The 27,386-nt window shown below is 36.0% G+C and overlaps 1 protein-coding gene across 1 annotated transcript in view; it reads left to right on the top strand.

Annotated features, from left to right (window-relative positions):
- LOC118547424 (transmembrane protein 135-like) overlaps positions 1-27,386 on the top strand; it is a 76,529-nt gene that overhangs the window by 47,392 nt on the left and 1,751 nt on the right. Inside the window, exons 2-3 of the mRNA XM_078079023.1 lie at positions 14,184-14,225; positions 25,731-25,877. Coding sequence (XP_077935149.1) covers positions 14,184-14,225; positions 25,731-25,877 — 189 coding nt within the window. The remainder of the gene's footprint in view (positions 1-14,183; positions 14,226-25,730; positions 25,878-27,386) is intronic.

Genomic DNA, 27,386 nt, shown 5'->3' with positions numbered 1-27,386 from the left:
TAATCATTAGTCTCTACAAGTTCTCTTGTGCATTCAGTTTTGCAGTCACTTCCTACCCTTACCCCATCCCTGGTACCAGGGAAATGCCGATCTGCTTCCTGTCACTATAAATGAGATTCTTTCCCTAGAATTTCATATAAGTAGAATCACACAGTATACAGTGTTGGGTCTGGCTTCTCCTCCACATTTTTTTGAGATTCATCTGTTCTGTTGAGTATATCACCAGTTCGTTTTTTTTCACTGCTGAGTAATGTTCCCTTATATGCCACAGTTTACGCATTCATATGTCTGTGGAATCCTTTCCAGGTCCAGTCAACTTTTCATTTGACAGTTTATGTCATATGTATTGTCCCAGATTTGTAAATAATTAGGTTATAACGTGATTATATCTTTGTATCTTTGGAGGGAGGGCTGTAATGTTGGACCTTTTAGATAATGGTGTTAATGTCCTGGCAGATGCTGTCCAATTTCCTCTTGCTATTCGTGGCTCGATCTTTCAACTTAGGGTTTAAGCTGATGAGTTTGACATGGGTAGGGATTATTACATTTTCTTTATAGTCCTCCCACTACTGAGGACAGGAACTACCATACACTCACCTTTGTAGTTTGTAACTTCACAGTAATAACAGAAGCAGTAGTAATAGGTGATATTGAGCACTTAGTATAATAATTATATGAAGTTGGTGCTATTTTTTGCATTTTACCTGTAAACAGACACAGGATTTATACAACTTGCTTGTCTGATTCTGTAGCCCTCCCCTTTTAACTCTGCTGCCTCAGTGCTTAATAATTGTGGGACAAACAAATGAATGTGTAGAAGAATAAGGATTGCTTCATAGTTCTCTGGATATGGTGTTAGTTACACAAAAGTATATAACTTCGTCTGAAATGACTCATTGGTAGTCTTAGTTTTCATCATCCTTCCCTGTTCCCACAATAAATGATGTGACTTTATTAATCATATACACACAGAGCAATATCTAGAACTCCATTATGGTTGCCAGAAATGAGGTTACTCTCTGAGGCAGAGACAGTCTAGATGAATTCCTACTTGGATGGTGACAAGCAAGTAATCGGTCTTCATTATGTTAAAGCACTGAGATTTTTTGGCTTGTTTACTGCAACAGCTAGTGTTAATGACCTTGATTTTATTTATTTATTTTTTTAAAGATTTTATTTATTTATTTGACAGAGAGAGAGAGAAAGAGATCACAAGCAGGCAGACAGGCAGGCAGAGGGAGAGGGAGAAGCAGGCTCCCTGCTAAGCACAGAGCCCGATGCGAGGCTCGATCCCAGGACTCTGGGATCATGACCTGAGCCGAAGGCAGACGCGCAACTGACTGAGCCACCCAGGTGCCCCATGACCTTGATTTTATAGTGTCATTAAGTTTCATACTTTATGTCTGTATTTAGTTGTGGTTTTGAAAGGAGTTATTATTTTTAAACTAATTTGTTAATCTATCAAAAGATATTAAAAATCTGTCTTAAAGTTGATGTGTGGTTTAATCTATTATCTTAAAGAACAATATAAGTTTTTAGATGGCTTTAATATCTGTTGCTTTCAACAGAATTCAGTTTGTAAGTTGACATGTTACAAAGTTTAAACAAATATTACTAAATTAGATTAATTTAGAAGTAAATAATGAGATGAGATTCAGTAGTAGGTCCTGAAAACTCCACTTGGAATATCATTGTTAAACACAAATCTGGTCATGTCATTCTTGTGGAGCATAGGGCCTTTTGCCTTATAGGTAAATTTCAAACTCAATTTGGGGTGGTCTGGCCTGTGCCAGTCTCCCTCCACTCTGCTTCCTTGTCTCCAGGCTCCAGTTACATTAAACTTCCTCAGTTCCCAAAATACTCAATGTTCTCTTTTCTCTAAATCTTATAGATACTGTCTCTCCCTGCTTTCTTCTTCCCCTTCTTCCTTTACATACCACCTTAAATATGTCATTTTTCTGGCTAGCCTTCCATGACAAAGCCAAGGTCAGGCACCCTTCCTTTGTGCTCCTATAAACACTGTGTCCCTTATATTGATACACTTTCTGTAATATTGTAGCACTTTTCACTTATATGTATACCCCACTGGATGGTGAACTTCTGGAAAACAGGGAAAATAGCTATTCCCAGCACTTGGCAACCTGCCTGGTACATAGTCAACTCAGAGTAAATATTTGTGAAATATTGAATGTGTGAATAAGTGAATGAATGATGAATGAGTGTGAATAATGCCCCAATCTACAAACTTTATGGTCTTACTTTTTTTACTCAGGTACAGATCCTAGTCAATTAACAAGCTAACTATATCAGCGTCCCAGTCCTGCCTTTTAGACTTGATAGTTTTACATTACAGTCACTTACATTGCATTTGAGGTATTTAAAATAGCTCTAGGGGGACCTGGCTGGTTCAATCTATAGAGCATGCAACTCTTGATCTCAGGGTCATGATTTCAAACCCCATGTTGGGTATTGAGCCTACTTAAAAAAAAAAAACATTAAAAAAAGATGAGCAACTCATATTTTAGACTTACTTATGCATATTTATGTCTATATAAATTCATGCCAAATTATCAGTATAAAAAATTAATACAAATTGATATTAAGGACAATCATTGGAAGTTGTTAATAAGTGTCAGGGTAGCTAATTTAAACATATACAAATTTCTGGGCACCTGGGTGGCTCAGTCAGCTATGCATCTGCCTTTGGCTCAGGTGTTGATCCTGGAGTCATGGAATCGAGCCCCAGGTCAGGCTCCCTCCTCAGCGGGGAGTCTGCTTCTCCCTCCCCCTCTGCCCCTCTCCATTGCTCATGCTCTCTCTCTCTCTTTCTCTCAAAATAAATAAAATCTTTTTTAAAAAGTTTCTCAAAAAATATACACAAATTTCTTTAGAAACTGAATGTGAAAAACCCCCAAACTCTAGAATTGCTGTTAAAAAAAAGAATCCAAAAAAGTTGGTACCCAATTAGAAATATATGAAGTGTGATGTTATCAGTTACTACACAGATAAAAATTTCTCTCTTTCAACATATGTCTTTTGAGTGACTAATATGTTATGCATTGCTGTAGGCACTTGGGATACATAATTGAACAATGTTAACTTCCTGAATGCTTTAATAAATAGGAAAAAATGGAGCCTAGAACACATACACACACACACGTTTATGCATATATGTAAAATACTAATTAGTATGTTTTAGATAAGCCTTTTTCTGAAACCAATACCAAAAGATTTTAGGATTATTTAAAGTGAGATATTAAAGTTACTGTGAAAAAAACTAAATGATGGTAGGATTTGGGAGGAAAGGAGGAATTGTGCTTTGAATTTCCTTAAATGTAATAAACAAATACAATTGATCTTCAAGAATAATATACCTGGCCCGTATGGTAGACTGTGTTATTGTTCAGAAACCTTTGCTGTTCCTCCCTATCCTATTGGCCTCATGCCAGGCCTTAGCTTTGCCTTGACTAATAAAATAAGAGTGGAAATGATTTATGTTTACTTATGAGCAGAAGTTTTGAGTCAGAACATAGTGTCCTATATTCTCTTTTCTTCTCTGCTCTGACAACCAGCAGATCTGATAGATGCTTCTTCCTCACCCTAACGTCTGAAATAAAAATGACCTATAAGACGAGCCATTGCCAACCCTTGTTTGACATGTAACATGAGCAAGAAAAAAAAATGTTGAAAGCCATTGAAATTTTATTACGGCAACATAACCTCACCCAGTGGTTGTCCAACTTGAGCATGCATTAGAATCACGTGAAGATTCTGTTAAAAGGCGATTGTACAGGTTTTACACTGTTGGGCCCCTTAGAGTTTCTGAATTCAGTAGGTCTGGGGTGGGGACCAAGAATTTGCATTTCTCACAAGTTACCATCAGATGCTGAGGTGCTTCAGAGCCCGCACTTTGAGAACTCACCTTTCCTGATACAGCCCGTGAATTCATATTCCTGGATACTCTAATTACTTAATAAATATTACAGCAACAAAATGCGGAATATTTCCCAACTTCATTAATAAAGAAGTAAACTCTGTAAAATGCTCCTTTGATTTGTGGAATATGGACACACAAAATGTCGTAAGAAACCCTAAATTTGGTAGAGTGGATTAGATAACCATGGAAATTACTATCATATTAGTCAGATTCAAATAAAAGGTGCTAAAAATATACAAAGAGCAAAGGGAATTTGAGAAAGAAACAGTCACATCTGATTGTGGGAGAAAATGCCATCCTGATGGACTTAGTAGGAATTCTCTCAAAAAAGGAGGGTAGTTAAAGAGGTCATTGCATATGGAAGGACCACGGATGACCAAAATGAGAGAGGTGAGAAAGTGTGAAATGCATCTGAACGTAACACTAATAGAGTTCGCTACTGAGAGACAGATAAAGGAGAGTCTCTTTCAGAAGTCCAGTTTCTAACTTGGTCTGTAATGAAACACAGTGAAGCTTCAGTTCAGTACTGTTTTTTGTATTCATGTTTACATTGAGGTGCTTTGGGAGTTTTTGTTGCTAAAGGTGGCAAATTAATACCAAGGGTAGGCCTTATGATTGTCCAGGAAGTCCTGGAGAGACTGCTGTGAATAATAGCTATTGTCGAAGAGGAAGTGGGTGAGAGAGGCCAGCATGGAGTCTTGACCAAAGGACACTCCCCAGTACGTCAGGTTTAGCTAGGAGACATGTGGAAGTGAGGAAATGGAAATTGGTTCCATGCGCTTCAGTCCTGTGTAAAGTCTTTGCATAGAACTAGTTGGAAGAGCATTGCTCTCTGTGTTCACATGTTTTGTGGTTTCTTTTCTATGGCCCAAGGTCCCACTGCTTCTCTGTGGTATTTCTCCTCCACAGGGAGACCTCAGCAGGCAGAAAGGGAGTTGACTGGGATGTAGAATAATTTTAGTGTTGTGTGAGGGTGTCTAGGAACAAACTGTTTTCAGGGAGATCACTTAACCTCTTTGGGCCTTGGTTTCTTAATTTGTAAAATATAATTCTCTCAGGTTCCAGTATTCCATTTTTCTAATACTTTCGGCCAACAAAATTCCGGTATGTGTTAACTTGCCCAATTTCTATTATACATACCACAAATTAAGTTCATAATCTTTGAGATGCATGAAGTACGCTGCAGTATTTGAAATAAATGTATTTCTTTTAGAGTTAGGATACTCTGTAGTGCTCAATCAGAAAATAGTTTTCTAAAAGCTTCCAAAATTTTGTTTTTACTCCATTACCTATAGATGGCGTATTTTATTTTTAGATTTGAACTTTGATACTGAATAAGCATAAACTTATGAAAAAGCATGGCCTAATGTTATAGTTTCAAATAGCTGCTTATTTTGTTCAGTATGAAAACCAATTGCCATTATTATTTTAATGACATAGATACCAACATGCATTTGAAAACAAATTAATGTTAATTCAAAGATTCTGTATAATTGAAAACATTTGTTTTAATCTTTTACAACCATTATGGGAGGGAGAAAAAATGAAAATACTTGCCAGTCTTGAAGTCTTTAAAAAATGGATTGGTTCAGAATTGTGGTTATAATTCTGTTTAATGTAAATAATTTGTGGCTATTGCAATGCCATGATCTTAAGGAACTTGCAAAGTTTTTCCTTGGATTTACATAAAACACCATTTTGATCTTAAATTTGCCTTTTGCCTCTAGTTAATTTGTCAGGTCTAAACACATGCCATTTCCTCAGCAACTGCAAACAGGCCTTTCATGTTAGGTCCAATACAACTCAAATCTACTCCTTTTACAAGTATTTTAAAGCTTGACTAGTATTGCTATTACTGTTTCATTTTGGGAGGGAAATTCATCCTAATTAGCATTTCTTTTAGAAACATTCTGTAGGTGATTCTTGGTTCATATTTAGGACACACCAGAAAAAGTGCACAATAATCATCTGGGGACTTACAAACACACTTGATTACCCGTAACTGCTGCCTGCTTCAGTAACATCCCTTAGGTTCTTGAGAACAAAGCTAAACACCAATGTTCCATTCCATATGAAATAAAGTACTGTAAAATATTTGCCAGAATCAAAAATAACATTTTTGATGCTCTTGGAGAATTCACTTATATTTAAAGAAATCCAATTGAAAATTAGTTTGAAGATATATAATGTGTTCATGAAGCAAAGAAAATAATCGTCCTCAAATTTCTTGATTTGTTGCTATTCCGACTTCAGATTTTTGTATGAGGTTCTTAAGATAGGAACATAACATTAGTTATTTTGCTTTCTCATATACAGTGCCATATGCAGACTGAAACTGAGCTCTCTCAGTCTATTAGTCAAATAATATTAGATCTAAGAGAAAAAGTCTCTTGTGTGTATGTAAGCAATGAATGTATTTTAATTGAGCACCCCAAGTTCTGAGTAGTAAATTGAAATTGTTGATTTAAGCTATTGGAGCATGCTATGTGATTAAGACAGTGAAGTGTTTTTTTTGTTTGTTTGTTTTTTTAAACAAAACGAAAACAAAAAGCTGGAATTAATTCCATGTCGATCTTTTTTTGTTATTCTTATGATAAACAGGTGTCAACCAAAATTCTATAGTTGTTGATCAAGTTTCAGTTACTAATTTATAACTGAGTACTTAGATGAGTTTCTACACTTGAAAATGGATTAGGAAAATTAATTAGAAAAAGTGGTTTATTCTTTTATGTGAGTTTTCAAAACAAAATAAGAAAAATTTAACTTTAAGTTGAGTTCAACAAAGATGATGCAGATGGCCTCAAGAGCAGCCTAATCCCAGAACTTGCACATCCCTTGTGGAAACATTGACATTTTCATTAACATTAGGAAACCACCAAATACATTAATCCTGTCCAACTCTGCTGAATGGGCTAGACTTGGCATATATCTAGCCAGAAAAGGGAGCCAGAGAAATAAGAATATACCAGGGCTGCTCAGTCTCTAACATAAATATATTAATCAACTTATGGATATACTATAACCTTCTTTTTTTAGAAGTCAACTAGATTCAGGAATATGTCATTTTCAATGCTGTATTGGTTTAGGATATATGATTTTAAGATCTTCCAATGCTGTACTAAAACTTTTTTTTTTTTTGAGAGAGAGAGAGAGAGAGAACGCATGCGAGTGTGCATGAGCGGGGGCGGGGGTGGGGTGGCTGGGAGGGGCAGAGGGCCAGAGAGAATTTTAAGCAGGCTCCATGATGACCCTGATGACCCAAGCTGAAATCAAGAGTTGGATGCTTAACCCACTGAGCCACCCAGGGTGCCCAAGTGTATTAAAACATTTCAGTAAAATCATGGACTTTTTCTTTCATTTTAAAAAAAAAACTATATAAAATTGCATGAGTTTTCTTTATAATAAATACAACAATGAGTCACAAATTTGAAGCATTTAAATAGGCATTCTGGTTCCTTTTTTAACTTTCACATTAAACTTTTCAGTCATATTCACTCCAAATATATTTATGTTTTTAATACCAGTAATAATTAGACAAATCAAAACTTTGATTTTGATTCAGCTATTATCTGTAACTATTATTTATAATTAACTTTATATGTCATTCTTTTTATACCTTCTATATGCCTGAACTTTAAGCATTTTCTGTTTTAAATAATTTTGTTCACATATAATAATGTAACTTGTTTTTGATACTGAGTGACTTAGGTGATTACAATATAATCAACAGAATAGAATATTTTAAGGCTTATCAATGTACTCAACTATTTTAAATCTAATTCATCTCTATTTATTGCCAGTCTTTTAGCATCGTTAATTATGGTTTTGCATGTACTGCTTTTCTCAAATCAAATAATTTAAGAAGATAAATGAAGAAAAAGACTGGACAAAGAAATTTGAAGCTGAATTATAAATATAAAGCAGGGTAGAGTAATTAAACTCTTGAGAAGCACTACTGATACAAGAAATTTTGTGTCATAACTTGTAGTCAAGGTTTATACCTTATAACATTTTAGTCAAGGTTATTTTTATTCTTATGAGAAACAAACACAGAGCTTTGCATATACCTTTTTTTTAATGGTCAGAGATGGCATATAATTTATCTTTCCCTTCCTCAAGAAATAAGCAATACAGTGTTTTCTGTGTATTAGCTGCCCAATAAAGAAATGACTGTTGAGCGAATAAAGATAGATGATGTAATATTTAATCAATATTTGAGTTTCCTTTTAATCAATTCAGTGGTTAAAAATGGACAGAACTCTGAAATTGATACTTAATGCATGTTTCTTTCTTTCTTTCTTTTTTTAATCCTTGTAGTCACCTAATTATCCATGTTGATTGGGGATATAGTTTCTGAAAATCTTAATCTAAACTATCTACTTTAGTTAGTAATTTTACAAAACTTTTACAACAGTGAAGTTGACTACTTTGAGTTTACATTCTCTGCCATTGTGGGGGTGAAATAGAGATGAATAATTTGCACTGTTTAATCTGTTCCTAAGTACTCAAGTATTGATGTTTTAAATGAAACTACACAATATATAAATATATACTTGTAAAAATTTTTTTAGTAGTATATAAATAGAGAGTAAAAGGTTATGTTCTTTTCATGCATCTTAACCCATTCGACTTCATTAGGTAGCCTACTATCAAGGGTTTCAGATATTTCTTTTTGACCACTTTTTCATATGTATATAAACAACATTTTTACGTTTTCTCATTAATTATATTTCAGCATTGATATTTAATATAGATAATAATGTAACATTTAATCATTATTGAGATTATATCTATAGAATTCCTTCTTTTATTTGATGGTGTTTCTTATCAGGTCTTTCTATAGCAGACTAATCCAATAGTTGGTCTTGTAATCTTAAAGTTAAAAAAGAAAAGGTTCCCTTTGAACCTTTGCAGGAATAAGTTGCACATCAGTAAGTATTACAAAACAATAAGCAAATGTAATAATATTAGTAGCAGGCCAGTAATCTCAAGGCAAATTCAGGGGGGTTTTTTGTATGGTTTTTAAAAAATTTTTTTATTCTCGATGGTGAGATCAATTTTTTATGTTACTAGTGACAGAATAATTCATTCTATTTTTCTATTGTGATTTCTAATAACACTAGCAGTAAATAAAATGATAAAATAATTGGTAGAATTTCAGAATTAGAAGACATTCAGTCAGTCAATTATGAAGGTAATTTACTTCCAGGCTCTTGTTTATTTATTTATTTTTTTTTTTAAAGATTTTATTTATTTATTTGACAGAGAGAGACACAGTGAGAGAGGGGAACACAAGCAGGGGGAGTGGGAGAGGGAGAAGCAGGCTTCCCGCCGAGCAGGGAGCCCGATGCGGGGCTCGATCCCAGGACCCTGGGATCACGACCTGAGCCGAAGGCAGACGCTTAACGACTGAGCCACCCAGGCGCCCCCCAGGCTCTTGTTTAACAGACAACAAAATTGAACCCTAAAGTTAAATGATTTACTCCAGGTTGGTAGTGAAGTTATGACTGTGAATCATTCAAATCAAGAGTCTTTTCCACTGTAGCATGCACTGCCTTCAAGAAATATTTTAAAGATTTATTGAGTACTACATCTTTTATATTCCGTTATGTTTACCAAATAAAAAAAGTGGGAAACAAAATAGTTTTCATTGTTTTCAGCTTAATAGAGACCATAATGATATAGCACATGTACATATCAGATTTTATGTTGGTGTCAAATGGTGGGGTGTTCTTAAAGATTTCATAACTGTATAGAATGATAGGAATGAACATCAGCTGTAATTAAAAGTCTAATATGACGATATTTACTTGTGGGAATTTAATGCAATGTAGCTAAGATTAACAACATTTCAAATGTCAGTAAATGTGTTTTTAAGGGAAAACATGCAAAAAATGATAAATCACCTCACAGAGCTACAAACTCTTCAAAAAATGGTTTACTAGTGACATCTGCTGGTGTAATTTGGTAATAAAAATAAAAGTATCTCCTGGAAATAATTTCATGGAAATTAAGCGTGAGACAAAGAATCTTTGTGGGCAAATTGTTTTGTTTTTTTTAACTATCATTTACACTTACAATTTAAAAAAAAATTGTGTTTGTGGGTTCCCCCTCTCATTGGCATTTGACCAAGTATATTATTCTAATAACAGTATTAAACTTTATACTTTCTTCTCCACAGTGTATAATTCCAGCCTGAACCTCTCTAATAAGTTGTGTATCACCTAAGTTGTTTGATATGGTGCTGCACTTTTTCCTCCTCCTCTTTCCTGAACCTTGCACATAACCTTGCAAATGTAGAGATTCAGTAACTACGACTGACTCTTACTAGATATTTATGCCATTTATAGGCTAACTAATAGAAAAGTCTGTGTGTACATGAGTTATAGGCATTATATTTATGCACGCTCAAAAATAAAAATGAGACTTTGTATTAGAGAACAATTTCTTTAGGAAGAGAAATGACTTTGTTTTTTGTTTTTTTCCTATGGAACAGATTTTCTGCACTATAAAATAATAGAGAAATAAAATACACTCAGTCCCTGGGTATTTTCTCTATTGGCACTTATTTCCTAGATGATTGTACTGTGGGTTTAAGTTCTACTTATAGATGAATCACCCCTCTTCCTTGACCCCCAAACCTGTACAGCAGCCACTTGTTTCATTAACATTTCCATTTGTAGGTAACAGTCATCTCAAATTTACCATGTCCGAAATAAAACTGATTTTCTCCTCAAACCTGTTCTTCCCGTAGTCTTCCTCACTTCAGTAAACGGACGTTTTATCCTTTTGCTTGCTCAAATCAAAAATATTTTAATAATTTGTAAATTTTCTCTTTCTCTTGTACCATCAAGGAATTCCACCAACTCTATTTTTGAAATACCTTTGGAGTCTTAACCACTTTTCTCTACCTCTACCACTTAATGACCTAGTCAAGCCACAATCGTCTTTCCCCTCCTAATTCACCTCTTTGCTGGTTGTTTTTTTTTTTTAAAGATTTTATTCATTTGAGAGACAGAGAGAGACAGAGCACAAACAGAGGGAGAGGCAGAGGGAGAGGGAGAAGCAGACTCCCCGCTGAGCTGGGAGCTGGGGCTCCATCCCAGGACCTGAGATCATGACCTGAGCTGAAGGCAGACGCTTAACCGCCTGAGCCACCCAGGCACCCCTCGCCTCTTTGCTGTTAACCTTGCCTTCCTGTGGTTTGTTTTCCAATGAGCAACCAAAGATTATCTTAAAATTTAAGACAGGTCTTTGTCACTCTTCTGCTGAGGTTTTGTTTTGGTTTTTTTTTTACCATGCCTAAAGGGCCCTACCAAGAACTTTGGACCACTCCTTCCCTCCTCCACTGTGACTGTGACCTCCTTTCCTACCACGGCTTCCCTCCCCTCTTTTGTTCCAGCTACAGTAATCTACTTTGCTGTTCTCCTTCAGTGCCACGAAAACTCCTAGTCAGGAGCTTTGTGCTTGCTCTTCCTTCAATCAGATACTCTTCCCTCCATCCTGTAAGGCTTCTGATCACATTATCAAATTTCACCTTCTTGGAGAGGCCCTTCTGGATTACACTACCTAAGATAAGAAGGCCCGACCACATCTGTTTCTCCTCTTCCCCTGCGTCGTGTTTTGCCATAGCACTTATCACCACCAGATATATTTACTTGTTTTCCTCGTACCTTTCCCTGGCCCAGAATGTCACCTGTATGGAAACAGAGATTCTGTATTGTCCGCTGTTACCTCCTTAGATCTGAAACTAGTGTTTACACATAGTAGGCATTCAGTCAGTATTTGTTGAGGAAATCAGTGAGCCTTAAGACGTGAATGTAGAAAGTAATTTGATTTGCATTATAATAACTGGATCTGTTAAATAGTGAGGCCCCTTCTAATGGGGTCTGTTCTGTATAAATCTTTCTATGCATACCATACTTTTTACATTTAAGTCAGATTACGATAGTGTTTCATAGTTAGGCTAAGGCTCAGACAATACTCTTGGTATCAAAATGCAGGGCGATATTATTATTTTAAAGATTCTTTTTAGGGGAATAATTACTTTTTTGTTCTTTTGACATAGACATCTGACCCTCAATTACATTAACAGACCTTATTCACATGAATGGAAAGAAGAATAGCCCCTTTTGAATTCAGGCTAAGACTTTATCAATATGAAGTGCTTCCCACAGGGTTCTGCTGAAAGAACCAAACTTCCATCATAATGAAATTGCAAATTCATTTGTACATGCCCTTTTTTATTTGAAGCTACTTTTTGATGTTTGGTCTGCAATTAGATTTATTGTTTAAGGTCACAAATATGCAATCCTGACTAGACCAAGTTGTCAGAATCCTTTATCTATTCAGCATTGCACAAAGATAAATGGCTATCTCTTAACAATAGCATACCAAAGCCAAAATTTGTTCCCACTTGTATATAATCTTAATCAATCTGCTGCTTTCTGTTTTCCAGTCAGTAGACGCCTAGCCTAACCCGCTCACCACCCCACCTATCTAGAAATTGCCCAATTATGGGTTTTAAATTACTGAGACACACTTCAGATGGAAAAAAGATAAGTTTAAGAATGTTAATGCTATAATTTTCTCATGCATATTTTTAGCTTAACATATGAATTCTTTTGCCTTTACCCTCATTCTGTGTGGGGTGAGTAATTATGTAGTATGTTAGCTAAATTCTGTGATTACATTTCTCACTGTTAACATGATCGCAAAGTAGATCATGTTTCTTAATTAAAATGAATTCTTAAGTGTTTTAAAAGATCTATGCACACGAATTAAATTCTTTTCTGAGATTCTGTGTGTCCCCCAGTAAAAATATCTACATTTAGACTTGTTCAGAAGGACTTCTTATATTTTTATGCATTTCCTTTGTGACCTTTCATATAAAAGGTATACTGAGAGAGTTGCCCAATTAGATTTGAGGCTGTACTTTTTATCCAAGAATATCCAGTGTCTAAAATTAACATACATTTGAGCATCATTGTATCACCAATCTCTATAGTTTCTCCAAAGGATTCTGATACTAGATATACAACAATTCTTTAGTAACTTGATCATACTTATAAAGCAGGCCATTAAGACTAGTATAGTAATGTCCCCATTTTAAAATCTTGTTTAAATATTTTTTGCAGATCTGAGAATCTTTTTTTAATTGTCATGCAGTTTGAACCTTCCCCCAGTTAAAAGGAATACACTATTTCAGAAGGAGGTATAAGAGAAAACCACAGTTTTTAAGTCAGAGGAACTTTTTTTTCCTGAATTCCGACTATTATTTATTTTGTGACCTCTTGGAAGTTGCCCGTTTTGGGGGAGGGGGCCTCTGCCCAGCTATAGAATAGAGAAATACTTATTCATAGAGGTGTGATATAATTAAATGAGACAACACATATAAAGTGCCCAAAACAATGCCCAGCAATAGTAAATACTCAATAAATATTATTTGAACTCCTGCCTCTGTGCCCTCCCCTTACCCCCACTCTGTTCCCGTTGCTATGTTATCCATTCTGATTGGGCTTACTCAAAAGTTAAAACTGTTGAACTAAACTTGAAGCCTTTTTGTGCCTGCCAGCTCTACATTGCTCTGCATTCACTGAATTAATAAGTAGGGAGAAGTCAGGACCTTGAATTGATCTATTCATAATACCCAGCAGGTGTATGTGGCCTTTTCTTCTCAACAATTTGCTCCCCCAGGGATTGGGTAAAATGAATATTCCACTCTGAGCCTTCATTTTAAGTCCACATGGAGATATACTTAGAAGATATACTTAAATCTCTCTTCCACCTGCAAATAGGAGAGTTGAGCCTTAAATTATGTTAATTTGACATAGGAAATTTTAATCATCCTGTGTAAGATGGCTTGCTTGTTTGTTGCATTTGTACTGCTCAGATCACTGTCCTAAAAGTTTCACCTTTTAAAAGTAATCTGTTTCAGGGGCGCCTGGGTGGCTCAGTCGTTAAGCATCTGCCTTCGGCTCAGGTCGATCCCAGGGTCCTGGGATTGAGCCCCACATCGGGCTCCCTGCTCGGCGGGAAGCCTGCTTCTCCCTCTCCCTCTCCCCCTGCTTGTGTTCCCTCTCTCGCTGTCTCTCTCTCTCTGTCAAATAAATAAATAAAATCTTTAAAAAAATAAAAAAATTTTAAAAATAAAAGTCATGTGTTTCAGAATAAATTTTAATAGCTACTTAATATACTACTTTATATCTCAAAAATTGTTACTTTATCATAATTTTTATTGTTTTAGGTGCAAAGATGGTTTGAAAGGATTTACATTCTCTGCTCTTAGGTAAGTAGTTTATTTACCTTATGTTAAGAGAGAATTTGCAAGTTAACTTTTTCAAAAAGTAATATTATTGCGCATAATTACAATAGATGTTTATCGACTCAGTTTTCTAGCCCAAAATAATTGCAGGAGTCACAGTCACTTTTACGATATTTTATTAAAAGAGTCTAATTTATTGGATTTCTTTCCCCCTAAAAATCAGTCAATCAACTACTGTTTTTGGAGGTGCCTGGGTGGCTCAGTCGTTAAGCGTCTGCCTTCGGCTCAGGTCGTGATCCCAGGGTTCTGGGATCAAGCCCCACATTGGGCTCCCTGCTCAGCGGGAAGCCTGCTTCTCCCTCTCCCACTCCCCCTGCTTGTGTTTCCTCTCTCACTGTGTCTCTCTCTGTCAAATGAATAAGTGAAATCTTTGAAAAAAAAAAGATCAACAACTGCTTTTGGGACCTATTGTGTGCCTCATATCACTGGGTGTTAGGAAAGAATTAGAAGAACTCTCTCTTCAAGGAGCATTGGAAAAACAAAGCTACATGTGAATAATTACTGCAAAATTAAATACTGAATTGTGTGGTACCACATTATGGGCTTCATTAGGACAGGGCTCATGTCAGACACATTTTGAATCATAAGCTTCACTAGAGTCACTAGAATCTGCTTTTCACCCTGTATGCCATCTCTTGCCATAGTTATTGGCCGATAGTAGTAGATAGTGTAGAAAAGTTGGTTGGCAGCACTTCCATTGTATTTTACAGTTCACCAAGCATTTTCACATAGATTAGAAAATTTTCACAGCAGTTCTGTGAGATGGGTATTTTTATGCCCATGTGACGTGAGGCTTAGAATACTTAACTAATTTAATGTCACACAGTGACTGCATATACTTACTTGAAACCTAATGCTCTTCCAGTTTGTATTATAAATGTTGCCTCTTTTATTCTCCTAAGTACATATAGTAGATGCTTAGTGAAGATTAGGTGTGGAGTATTTATTATAAATATAGGAGGGAAAAATTAGGGTAGCCTTCGGTATGCTAGAAGATTTCATATGACTGTCTTTTTTAGGTTATTTTGAGGATCAAATGAGTTAATGCATGAAAAGTGTTTAGAACTGTGCATGGCACATAGTGCTCAAGAAATGTTGGCTATTACTGTTATTATTATTCTTATGGGGATAAGCCTTAAACTGCACTTGAAGGATAGCTTTAGAGAACTAGAAGGGAAGAGGAGGAACCTTCTGGGTAGAAGTGAATAATGTTAGCAAAAGTATGAAAATTATAAACATGAAATATGAGGTAAGAGTGGGAAAATCAACTTAATTGGTATGAAAAGCTTATTTTAGGGATCATAAGGTTTTGTGGGGTTTTTTGATTTTTTAAATGATGGTCAGAGCAGGGCCAGATTTTGGAAGACCTAAACAGAAAAAAAAGAAGACAAATTTGAATTTGATAAGATGGGCAGTAGAGAGCCACTAAAGGGTTTTGAGCAGGGTAGTTGACATTGTTTCAGAAAGATTAGTCTGGCCACAGTATTTGGGACAGACATTGTGAAAGAGAGAATCAGAAGGAAGAAAGATGAAGTGATAAGGACTGGGATTTGGCGACAGTGGAGGATTAAAGAGAAAGAGGCAAAGTTGAGACTGGTGTCGAAGGAAATGAAGACCTACTGATTGATATTTTCCTTCTTCCTCTTTCCCTCCAATCCTTGCTACGAGCCAAGTTTTGAAAACCTAAGTACATGAAAAAAGGTGCTATTAACAGAAAATCAGATGGTGTGCAAGGAAGCTAGTTTGGGAGGGGACAAATTGAGTCCCCTGTGTGAATAAGAGTATCTTTGGTTGTGGAAACTCTGTGGTAACAGTAACTAAGTCATAATACACAGCGGTAATTTTTTCATATTATATTTTTCATTGAAAGATCATGAAACATTTCAGAAAATAACTTTTTGTTGTTGTTGCATTGAATGTGAAGATTCTATGTTATGTCAAAAGTTTATAACAAAACCAAAAGTTGGTTTTCCTAAAGAGAAAACTTTGCCTTTTCCCGTGTCTCTCCATAGGCTCCCAGAATCCTTACAGAAACTCAAAATGTATCCGATATTTTTGTGTCTCTTCGTCAAATCCACTCAAAATAAGGGGCTGGATAACTATTTGCACTTAGAATTTACTCTGTATTATAGGAAAATATTCTGGAAAAAAATGGTTATTAATTCTTGCTAAGTTAGTAGAAGTTATGAGAACAGGTAGAGTCAAGGATAGAGTCAAAGGCTGGGAACCAGTTCAGGAGCCTTATGGTATACCAAACCTGCATCAACATAGTTTAATACTTAGAAGTGTATAGGCAGCTTAGTGATTAAGAGCCCAGGCTTTAGAGTCAGACAGTTTTTTGGGTCCAAGTAATTGTTTTTGGATGTGGTCAAATGCTTTTTCATGCTAACTCTCACGGAAATGATGGCACCTACTTACTTCGTAGTGTTGCTATGAGGATTAAATGATTTAATCCTCTGTACTGTCCTGTCATATAGTAAATGTTCAGAAAATGCTCATTATTACTATATTTGATCATTCAGTATGTATTAATTAAATTTTTACTATGTGCCAGTCCCTGGGGTGTAATAGCAAAAGATGTATAGAGTCTCACAGACCCACAGTTTAATGGGGGATGCAAACTACTAATAAGGTGCTTCTGCTATTGGGGACTCATTGGGCTTTGATAGCACAAGGGAAGGATTGCTAACTCACTGCAGCTTGGGCGGGGACAGTTTCTCCAAGGAAGTGACCTCTAATCTGAGATGGTCAGTCCTGGCCAAAAGAGAAACAGTGTTATGAACAGTGTGAGAGAGATGATTTTATCTGTTCTAACATAGTTTTTGTCTTGTTTATAAAGAACAGTAGTACAGACCTTGAACTCTCCATGCACACCCATGATTAAGAACCAAATTCTTTTGGAATAACAGCTACTGAGACTGCACAGCTGCCACCTTGTGACAATCTCATTACATGCCCTTTATGATTTAATAAGCTAGATATTTTACCAAGTTTGTCCGAATGAGATGGGATACAGTTGTTGATAGTAATAGCTTGTTTCACCTCTCTTTTCTGAGTGTTTACATTTTCTTATTCTATTTGTCATAGGTCCCATGTTCCAGAACCTTAGTGTAGTATTACTGATCCCTTGTTTTTGTCTGCATTTTATGGTATTTTCTGAAAGTTCAGCAAGTAGAGTTCTCTTAAGAAAGCTTAGTTATTCTTTATAAGAGCAATGACTCATAGTGAAGGTACAAACAGCAAAAATGGAAAACTAGTAAAGGATACTGATTGAATGATATCTAATGGTAGCAACTCTTTTTTTCTTTTCTTTTCTTTTCTTTTCTTTTCTTTCTTTTCTTTCGCATTGTCTGGGAAAAAAATACTCCAGTTTTGATGAGATAAGAATAGTGTCTTCTCCCAGATATTAGGTTTTTCAGAAGAGAAATAACTAGATTAGAATAATATTGAGTTTAAGGTTTTCTAATGAAATTATGTGAGAATGCATGGAATCTTGACCATTTTATGATTCTCAGTCTTTAGTTTCCTCCATTTCCCTGAATATCTTTATATGACCTAATATTGCATTGCAGCTATTTTATGACTCAAAGTGACATGAGATATAACTTTATACTGAAAAATGAGAACCTCATTCAATTGTAACTATTAGTAGAATTTAGACAAAAAAATAGAATTTTTTGATCAACTAGTAGACCCAAGTAAATATTTCACCTGCTTTTTTGTTTGAAAAAACTTCAAGGTGTGTAATATCTTTAAAAAGTGGTAACTTAAATTAAAAAGGTGCATCATAAAAGTGTTATGCTGTATTTTACTTGGTTAATTTGATTTTAAAATACGTGCATTGTTGGGAAGCTTGGGAAGATGGTGGAGTAGCAGGACCCTAAGTTCACCCCATCCCATGTTGACAACTAGATATCACTCACATCGATGTAAATACGCTAGAGGGCAATCCAAAGATGGGCAGAACAAACTCCACAACTAAATGTAAAGAAGCTGCATCTGAGGGGGTGCCTGGGTGGCTCAGTCAGTTAAGTGTCTGCCTTCAGCTCAGGTCATGATCTCAGGGTCCTGGGATCAAGTGCCATGTCGGGCTCTCTGCTCAGTGGGGAGTTTGCTTCTCCCTCTCATTCTCCCTCTGTGCTTTCCCTCTCTCTTTTTCTCTCTCAAATAAATAAATGAACTCTTTAAAGAAAAAAAAAGCTGCATCTGAGAGGTTACCAAGGGTAGAAACAGTGGTTGGGAGCTGCCCACAGGAGGGAGGGAGCTACGGGTGTAGAGAGGGGAAAGAAAACAGTCTCTCACACTAGGGATCCCAAACCATAACATCTGGCTTTGAAAACCAGAGGGGCTGAATTCCATGAGTTTGTATAAATCACAGGATTTGGAGTCTGGAGCTTAAAAAGTCAGCTGACTCAGCACCGGGCAAGATGGAAGAGTGAGTGATAGCTGGATCCTGCCTTTAAAGATACAGCAGCCCATAGAGAGGCAACATAGAAATGACAGTTTGCATAGTGCCTGGGACAAACAAGAGGAAGATATGTTTATACTGATTTTGAGTGTGTTAGGGAACTTCTCTGGGAACAAAGGAGGTGGCAGGCACCATTTTCCTCCCCTGCTGCCCAGCATAAACACAGGGCCACCTGTGGGCAGCACTGTGCAGACACTTGCTACCTAACCTGCTAGCAGTGTGCCTTGCCCATGTGTTCTCCTGAGGACTGGCACACTCCAAGCATGCTGACCTCAGCCCTTAGCTCACCTGATGTCTTCTCAGAGCTCGCAGCCTGTGTCTCACTAACACCACAGAAAGCAAGCAAAGCCCACAACAGATACAGAGTCAATGAAGATGTCTGGACTGAAAGAAAAAGCGACTCAGACACAACACAAGCAACACAAACAGGAGATTCCCCTGAAGTGCCAGGTTCTGGTGAACAGGGGACACTATACTGCAGAGCAGTACAGGACCTCTTCTTCATGAAGCCATTACTTTCAAGAGCAGAAGGTGTAGCTGACTTTCCTAACAAAGAGAAACTGACACAGATAGACAAAATGAGGAAACAGAGGAATATGTCCCAAATGAAAAAACAGGACAAAATCACAGCAGGAGATTAAGTGAAACAGAAAAAAGTAAGATGTTTGATAAAGAATTTAAAGTAATGCTCATAAAGATAGTGGACTTCAGAAAAGGGTGGAGGACATCAGTGAAACTCTTGACAAAGAGATAAAAAATGGGTGCCTGGATGGCTCAGTCATTAAGTGCCTGCCTTCAGCTCAGGTCATGATCCCAGGGTCCTGGGATTGAGCCCTGCATCGGGCTCCCTGCTTGGCAGGAAGCCTGCTTCTCCCTCTCCCACTCCCCCTGCTTGTGTTCCCTCTCTTGCTGTGTCTCTCTCTGTCAAACAAATAAATAAATAAACTCTTTAAAAAAAAGAGAGAGATAAAAAATAACGTATCAGAGGTGAAGAACTCGATAAATGAAATTAAAAATACAATAGATGGAATAAATAAACAGTAGGCTACAGGAAGCAGAGGAGTCTGTAAGTGACCTGGAGGATAGAGTAATGGAAAGCAATCAAGCTGAACAGGTGAGAGACAAATAAATACTACGTAATGAGAATAGACTTAGAAAATTCAGTGACTCCATCAAGCATAAGAGAGAAAGGGGGACAGAAAATGTATTTGAAGAAGTAAGAGCTGAAAACTTCCCACATCATGGGAGGGAAACAGAGATCCTGATTCAGGGGCACAGAAATCCCCCTGTTAGGATTCAACCTAAGGAGGTACACACCAAGACACATAGTAATTAAAATGGTAAAAAATAGTGATAAACGAAGAATTTTATTTTATTTTATTTAAAGATTTTATTTATTTGACACAGAGAGAGAGATAGCGAGAGCAGGAACACAAGCAGGGGGAGTAGGAGAGGGAGAAGCAGGCTTCCCACCAGGCAGGGAGCCCGATGCAGGGCTCAATCCCAGGATCCTGGGATCATGACCTGAGCCAAAGGCTGACACTTAACGACCGAGCCACCCAGGTGCGCCAGGAAAGAATTTTAAAGATTGTAAAAAAAAAAAAGATGGTTACATATACAGGAAACCCCATAAGGCTATCAGTTGATTTTTCAGCAGAAACGTTGCAGACCAGAAGGGACTGGTATGATATATTGAAAGTGCTCAAAGGGAAAAATTGGAAGCCAAGAATATTCTATCCAGCAAGGCTGTCATTCAGATTAGAAGGAATTTCCCAGACAAACAAAAGTTAAAAGAATTCATGACCACTAAACCAGCCCTACAAGAAATGCTAAGGGGGGCTTTGTAAGAGGAAAACAAAAATCATAAGTAAGAGTAAGAAAAAACAGGAAGTACAAAAACAACAAAAAAATAAGTATATCTATAAAAATCAGTCAAGAGAAGCACAAAATAAAAGGATGTAAAATATGATACCAAATATCTGAAATGTGGAGAGGAGAGGAGTAAAATTAAGCAACCATTAGCTGAACATAGACTGCTATATGCGGAAGATGTTATATATAAACCTAACGGTAACTACAAGTCAAAAACAGTAATAAATTGAATGAGATCTTGCCATTTGCAACAACGTGGATGGAACTGGAGGGTATTATGCTGAGCGAAATAAGTCAAACAGAGAAAGACATGTATCATATGACCTCACTGATATGAGGAATTCTTAATCTCAGGAAACAAACTGAGGGTTGCTGGAGTGGGGGGGGGGTGGGAGGGATGGGGTGACTGGGTGATGGACACTGGGGAGGGTATGTGCTCTGGTAAGCGCTGTGAATTGTGCAAGACTGTTGAATCTCAGATCTGTACCTCTGAAACAAATAATGCAATATATGTTAAGAAAGAAAAAAAGAAGAAGAAGAATGTAGCAGGAGGGGAAGAATGAAGGGGGAGAAATCGGAGGGGGAGAAGAACCATGAGAGACGATGGACTCTGAAAAACAAACTGAGGGTTCTAGAGGGGAGGGGGGTGGGAGGATGGGTTAGCCTGGTGATGGATATTGAGGAGGGCACGTTCTGCATGGAGCACTGGGTGTTATGCACAAACAATGAATCATGGAACACTATATCTAAAACTAATGATGTAATGTATGGGGATTAACATAACAATAAAAAAATTAAAAAAAAACAGTAATAAATTAAAAAAAAAACAATAAGGAATCCAAATATTTTGCTAAAGAAAGCCAACAAATCATGAAAGAAGAGAGCAAGAGAAGAAAGGAACAGAGAGGAACTATCAAAATAACCATAAGTCAAGTAACAAAATGGCAATAAATACATACATATCAATAATTACTTTGAATGTACATGGACTAAATGCTCCAATCATGGCACATGATGACAGAATGGATAAAAAAGCAAGACCCATCTACATGCTGCCTGCCAGAGACTCATTTCAGACCTAAGGACATATGCAGACTGAAAGTGAAGGGATAGAGAAACATCTATCATGCAAATGGAAGTGAAAAGGTAGCCTGAGTAGCAAGTTATATCGACAAAATAGACTTTCATACAAGGACTGTAAAAAGGGACAAAGGACACTGTATGAACAATACAATCCAACAAGAAGATATAAAAATTGTAAATATTTATGAATCCAACTTGGGAGCACCCAAATAAATACATAAAGCAGTTAATAACAAACATAAAGAAAATGATCAATAGTAATACAATAATAGTAGGGTACTTCAACACTTCACTTACATCAATAGACAGATCATTCAAACAAAATCAACAAAGAAACAGTGGTTTTGAATGACATATTGGCCCAGATGGATCTAACAGATATAGTCAGAACATTCCATCCTAAGACAGCAGAATACACATTCTTTTCAAATGTACATGGAGCATTCTCCAGAATAGATCACATATTAGGCCACAAAACAAGTCTCAACAAATTCAGAAAACTTGAAGTTATAAAAATACATCTTTTCTGACCACAATGGTATGAAACTAGAAATCAAGCACAAGAAAAAACATGAAAAGCACATAAATACATGGAGGTTAAATAACATACTACTAAACAATGAATGAGTAAATCAAGAAATCAAAGAGGAAATAAAAAATACATGGAGAGAAATGAAAATGCAAACACAATAGTCCAAAATCTGGGATATAGCAAAAGCTGTTCTAAGAGGGAAGTTTATAGCAATATAGGCCTACCTCAAGAAGCAAGAAAAATCCTAAATAAACAACCAATCTAACCTTACATCTAAAGGAACTAGAGAAAGAACAACAAACAAAGCCACAAGCCAGTAGAAGGTAGGAAATAATAAAGATTAGAGCAGAAATAAAGTAGAAACTAAAAAAACAATAGAACAAATCAGTGAAACCAGGAGCCAGTTCTTTGAAAAATCAACAAAATCATAAGCCTTTAGCCAGATTCATAAAAAGACAGAGAGGACTCAAGTAAATAAAATTAGAAATGAAAGGGGAGAAGTAACAACCGAAGCACAGAAATCAAAAAGATTGTAGGAGAATGTTAACCTATGTCCCAGCAAACAAAAGTCCAGGACCAGATGGTTTCACAAGGGGATTCTACCAAACATTTAAAGAAGAGTTAACACCTGTTCTCAAACTATTCCAAAAAATAGAAAAGGAAAACTTCTTAATTTATTCTATGAAGTCAACATTACCCTGATACCAAAGCTAGATAAAGACACTACAAAAAAAGAGAAATACAGGCCAATATCTCTTTCTGAACATAGATGCAAAAATTTTCAACAAAATACTAGCAAACTGAACCCAACAATACATTAAAAATTCATTCACCAGAATCAAGTGGAATTTATTCCTGGGGTGCAAGGGTGGTTCAGTATTCACAAGTCAATCAATGTGATTCATCACATCAATAAAAGAAGGAATAAAAACCAAATGATCATTTTAATGGATGCAGAAAAAGCATTTTAGAATATAAAACATCCATTCATGATAAAAACCCTCAGCAAAGTGGGATTAGAGGGAACATCTCAACATAATAAAAGCCATAAATGAAAAACCCACAGCTAACATAATATTCAATGGTGAAAAACCGAGAGCATTTCCCCTAAGGTCAGGAACAAGACAAGGATGTCCACTCTCACCACTCATATTTAACGTAGTACTGGAAGTCCTAGCCACAGTGATCAGAAAAGAGGAAGGAAGAAGTAAAACTTTTTCTATGTGCAGATGACATGATACTATATATGGAAAACCTTAAAGACTCCACCAAAAAGCTATTAGAACTGATAAATGAATTCAGTAAGATTGCATGATACCAAATCAACATATAGAAATTCATGGTATTTTTATATACTAATAAGCAACAGAAAGAGAAATTAAGAAAGCAATTCCATTTACAATTGCACCAAAGGTAATAAAATATCTAGGAATAAACTTAACCAAGGAGGTGAAAGACTTGTGTAAAAATATATAAATTATCTTTTATCAATGTTTTATAGTTTATATTTTATATATATATTATATATAGTTTATATATTTATAAACAGTATTCATAAACATTGATAAAAGATGTTGCTGTTTCTACACAAACAAGTGGAAAGATAATCTGTGCTCATGGATTGGAAGAACAAATATTGTAAAAGTGTCCATACTACACAAATGTATACAATCTACAGATTTAATGTTATCCCTATCGAAATACCAACAACATTTTTCACAGAACTGGAACAAAGAATCCTAAAATTTGTATGGAACCACAAAGACCCCGAATAGCCAGAGCAATTTTGAAAAAGAAAAGCAAAGTTGGAGATGTCACAATTCCAGACTTCAACTTATACTACAAAGCTTTAGTAATCAAAACAAGCATGGTACTAGCACAAAAATAGGCACATAGATCAATGGAACAGAATAGAAAACCAGAGGTAAACTCACAATTATATGGTCAGTTAATCTTCGACAAAGCAGGAAAGAATATCCAGTGGGAAAAAGACAGCCTCTTCAACAAATGGTGTTGAGAAAAGTGGACAGCAACATGCAAAAGAATGAAACTGGCCCACTGGCTTACACCATACACAAAGCTAAATTCCAAATGGATTAAGGACCTAAATGTGAGACATAAAACCGTAAAAATCCTAGAAGAGAGCACAGGCAGTAACTTCTCTGATATCGGACATAGCAACTTTTTTCTAGATATGTCTCCTGAGGCAAGGGAAGCAAAAGCAAAAATAAAACTATTGGGACTACATCAAATAAAAAGCTTCTGCACAGCAAAGGTAATAATCAACAAAACTAAAAGACGGCCTATGGGATGGGAAAAGATATTTGCAAATGACATATCTGATAAAGGGTTAGTATCCAGAATTATAAAGAACTTCTATAACTCGATGCCTGAAAAACAACTAATTCAATTTAAAAATGAGCAGACAAGATGAACGAACATTTCTCCAAAGAAGACATCCAGATGTCCAACGGACACATGAAAAGATACTCACCATCAGTGATCATCAGGGAACTGCAAAGCAAAACTGCAATGAGCTATCACCTCACACCTGGCAGAATGGCTAAAATCAACAACACAGGAAACAACAGGTGTTGGCAAGGATGTGGAGAAATAGGAACCCTCTTGCACTATTTGTGGGAATGCAAACTGACGCAGCCATGCTGGAAAACAGTATGGGGATTCCCCAGAAAGTTGAAAATGGAACTACCCTACAACCTAGTACTCACAGTACTGGGTATTTACCCAAAAAATACAGAAACACTAATTCACAGAGACACTACGTGTACCCTCTGTTTATTGCAGCATTATTTACAATAGCTAAATTATGGAAGCAGCCCAAGTGTCCATCAATAGGATAAAGAAGAGGTTTTATACACACACACACATACACATATACACACAATGGAATATTGAGCCACAAAAAAGAATAAAATCTTGCCATTTGCAACAACATGGATGAGCTAAAGAGTATAATGCTAAGCAAAATAAGCCAGCTAGAGAAGGACAAATACCGTATTATTTTACTCATATGTGGAATTTAGGAAACAAAACAAATGAGCAAAGGAAAAAAAATGAGAGAGAGAGACAAACGAAGAAATAGACTCTTAACTACAGAGAACACACTGATGGTTACCAGAGGGTAGGTGGGTGGGGGATGGGTGAAATAGGTGAAGGAGATTAATAGTACACTTATCTTGATAAACACTGAATAATGTTGAGTCAGTGTATTATGCACCTGAAACTAATATAACACTGTATGTTAACTATGCTGGAACTAAAATAGAAAACTTAATAGAAGAATTTATTGCATTATTAAAGAAATGGCTGTCAGCATTTTCTTATAAAGGATAAGATTTTATTTAAATTTTGAAAAACATTATTTCAAATGATAAGGTACTCTCCAAAATGTATTTGTATATTAACAGAATCAGGATGGGTTTTTTTTCCTTATTGTCTTTTTCCTTTTATTTTTTAAAGGTGAAAATGCCTCACATTGTGCTCTTTTCTTTAGGTTTATTGTAGGGAAGGAAGAAATTCCCACACATTCTTATTCACCAGAAGCAGCATATGCAAAAGTGGAACAAAAGACAGAGAAACATGAAGAAAAGCCAAGAAGATTGAATATAATTGCTCTAATCAGGAAACTTGTGGATTCAGTGTAAGTTTTTTATCTTGATATTTAGCACACTGTGTTACTGTTTTATATGATATTTGTACTTTGCCAAGGTGTTTTATTTTCTTTTCAGTAATGATATACATATATATCATATCTATCTTTTTTTTTTTTATCAGAAACAGTGCATAGAGTTTTATAAAAGGCACATAATGGCAAGTCAGTGTTATTTATTATTTTTGTCTGGACTATAGACCAACATATGCCTTTAGAATAGATTTATATGAACTTGTAATAGTTTTCTATGTCAAACTAGACACAGTTGTAGGAGGCTAGAATGGGGAACTTTAGGAAACAGGTTAATATGTGCTAATCAAATATTCCAAATGTGGAAAGGAGAAAGAAAAGTTCTGGGGCACATTCAAGAAGATAGAGGAATAATAAGGAGCAAACCTTACATAAATGTTTTTTGTAAGAGTAGAAATTTTCAGGGCTTTGGAAATGGAATAAAACATCTTTATTTGTATATTATACAAAGAAGTCTGAATTTCATACAAATAGTATTTGGTTTTTTTGGTTTTTTTTTTTAACTTTGTCCTTTTTTTGTTGTTGTTATGTTAGTCACCATACAATACATCATTAGTTTTTGATGTAGTGATCCACGATCCATTGTTTTCGTATAACATCCAGAGCTCCACGCAATATGTGCCCTCCTTAATACCCATCACTGGGCTATTTCAAGTATAGGAATTATACTTCTATATAATATTAAAATACATCTATAATTAATAGAAAATTTAGTGATTTAAAATTAGAACATCAGTTAATAAAAATAATCTTTGTAGTGATATTTTAGAGAGTGTTGAATGAATAGCCAATATAGAAAGTTAGGGATCAGTTATGGGAAGCTGAAGCCAATAAATCAGACCTTAGACTCTCATTTCACCCCTGCTGGCTTTGTGACTTTGGGCAAGTGATTTAACCACTCTGGACCCTAAAGTCCTCATCTGTTAACTTGGGTTAATGATCTCTGTTATGGAGTGTTGCGTCCATTAAATGAAATAACATGTGAGTTGCCTCACGTACATGAGCACAGAGTAGGTGCTCAAAATTTTTACTGTATTTAAAGACTTTGTCTTCATTTTAGTATACAGCACATACAGAAGGTAAGAGGGAGGGAAGGAATAACAGATGGCAGGAATAATTGTGGTAGTAAACTTTTAAAAAAAATTTATGTATATCCTTTTTTTTATCATGATAAGTGCACTCCTTAATCCCCATCACCTGTTTCACCCATATCCCTAACTACCTCCCCTCTGATAATCAGCAGTTTGTTCTCTGTAGTTAAGAGTCTGTTTCTTGATTAGTTTCTCTCTTTTTTTTTCCCTTTGCTCATTTGTTTCCTAAATTCCACATATGAGTAATACGGTTGAATATTACTGTGTGTGTGTGTGTGTGTGTGTGTGTGTGTGTGTGTATACCACCTCTTCTTTATCCATTCATTGATTGAAATGGGCTGCTTCCATAATTTGGCTATTGTAAATAATGTTGCAA

The sequence above is a fragment of the Halichoerus grypus genome, chromosome 8 (assembly GCF_964656455.1).
Source record: "Halichoerus grypus chromosome 8, mHalGry1.hap1.1, whole genome shotgun sequence".
NCBI lineage: Eukaryota > Metazoa > Chordata > Mammalia > Carnivora > Phocidae > Halichoerus > Halichoerus grypus.
The sequence above is the reverse complement of the archived record's forward strand: the minus strand, read 5'-3'. Positions and strand labels throughout refer to the sequence as shown.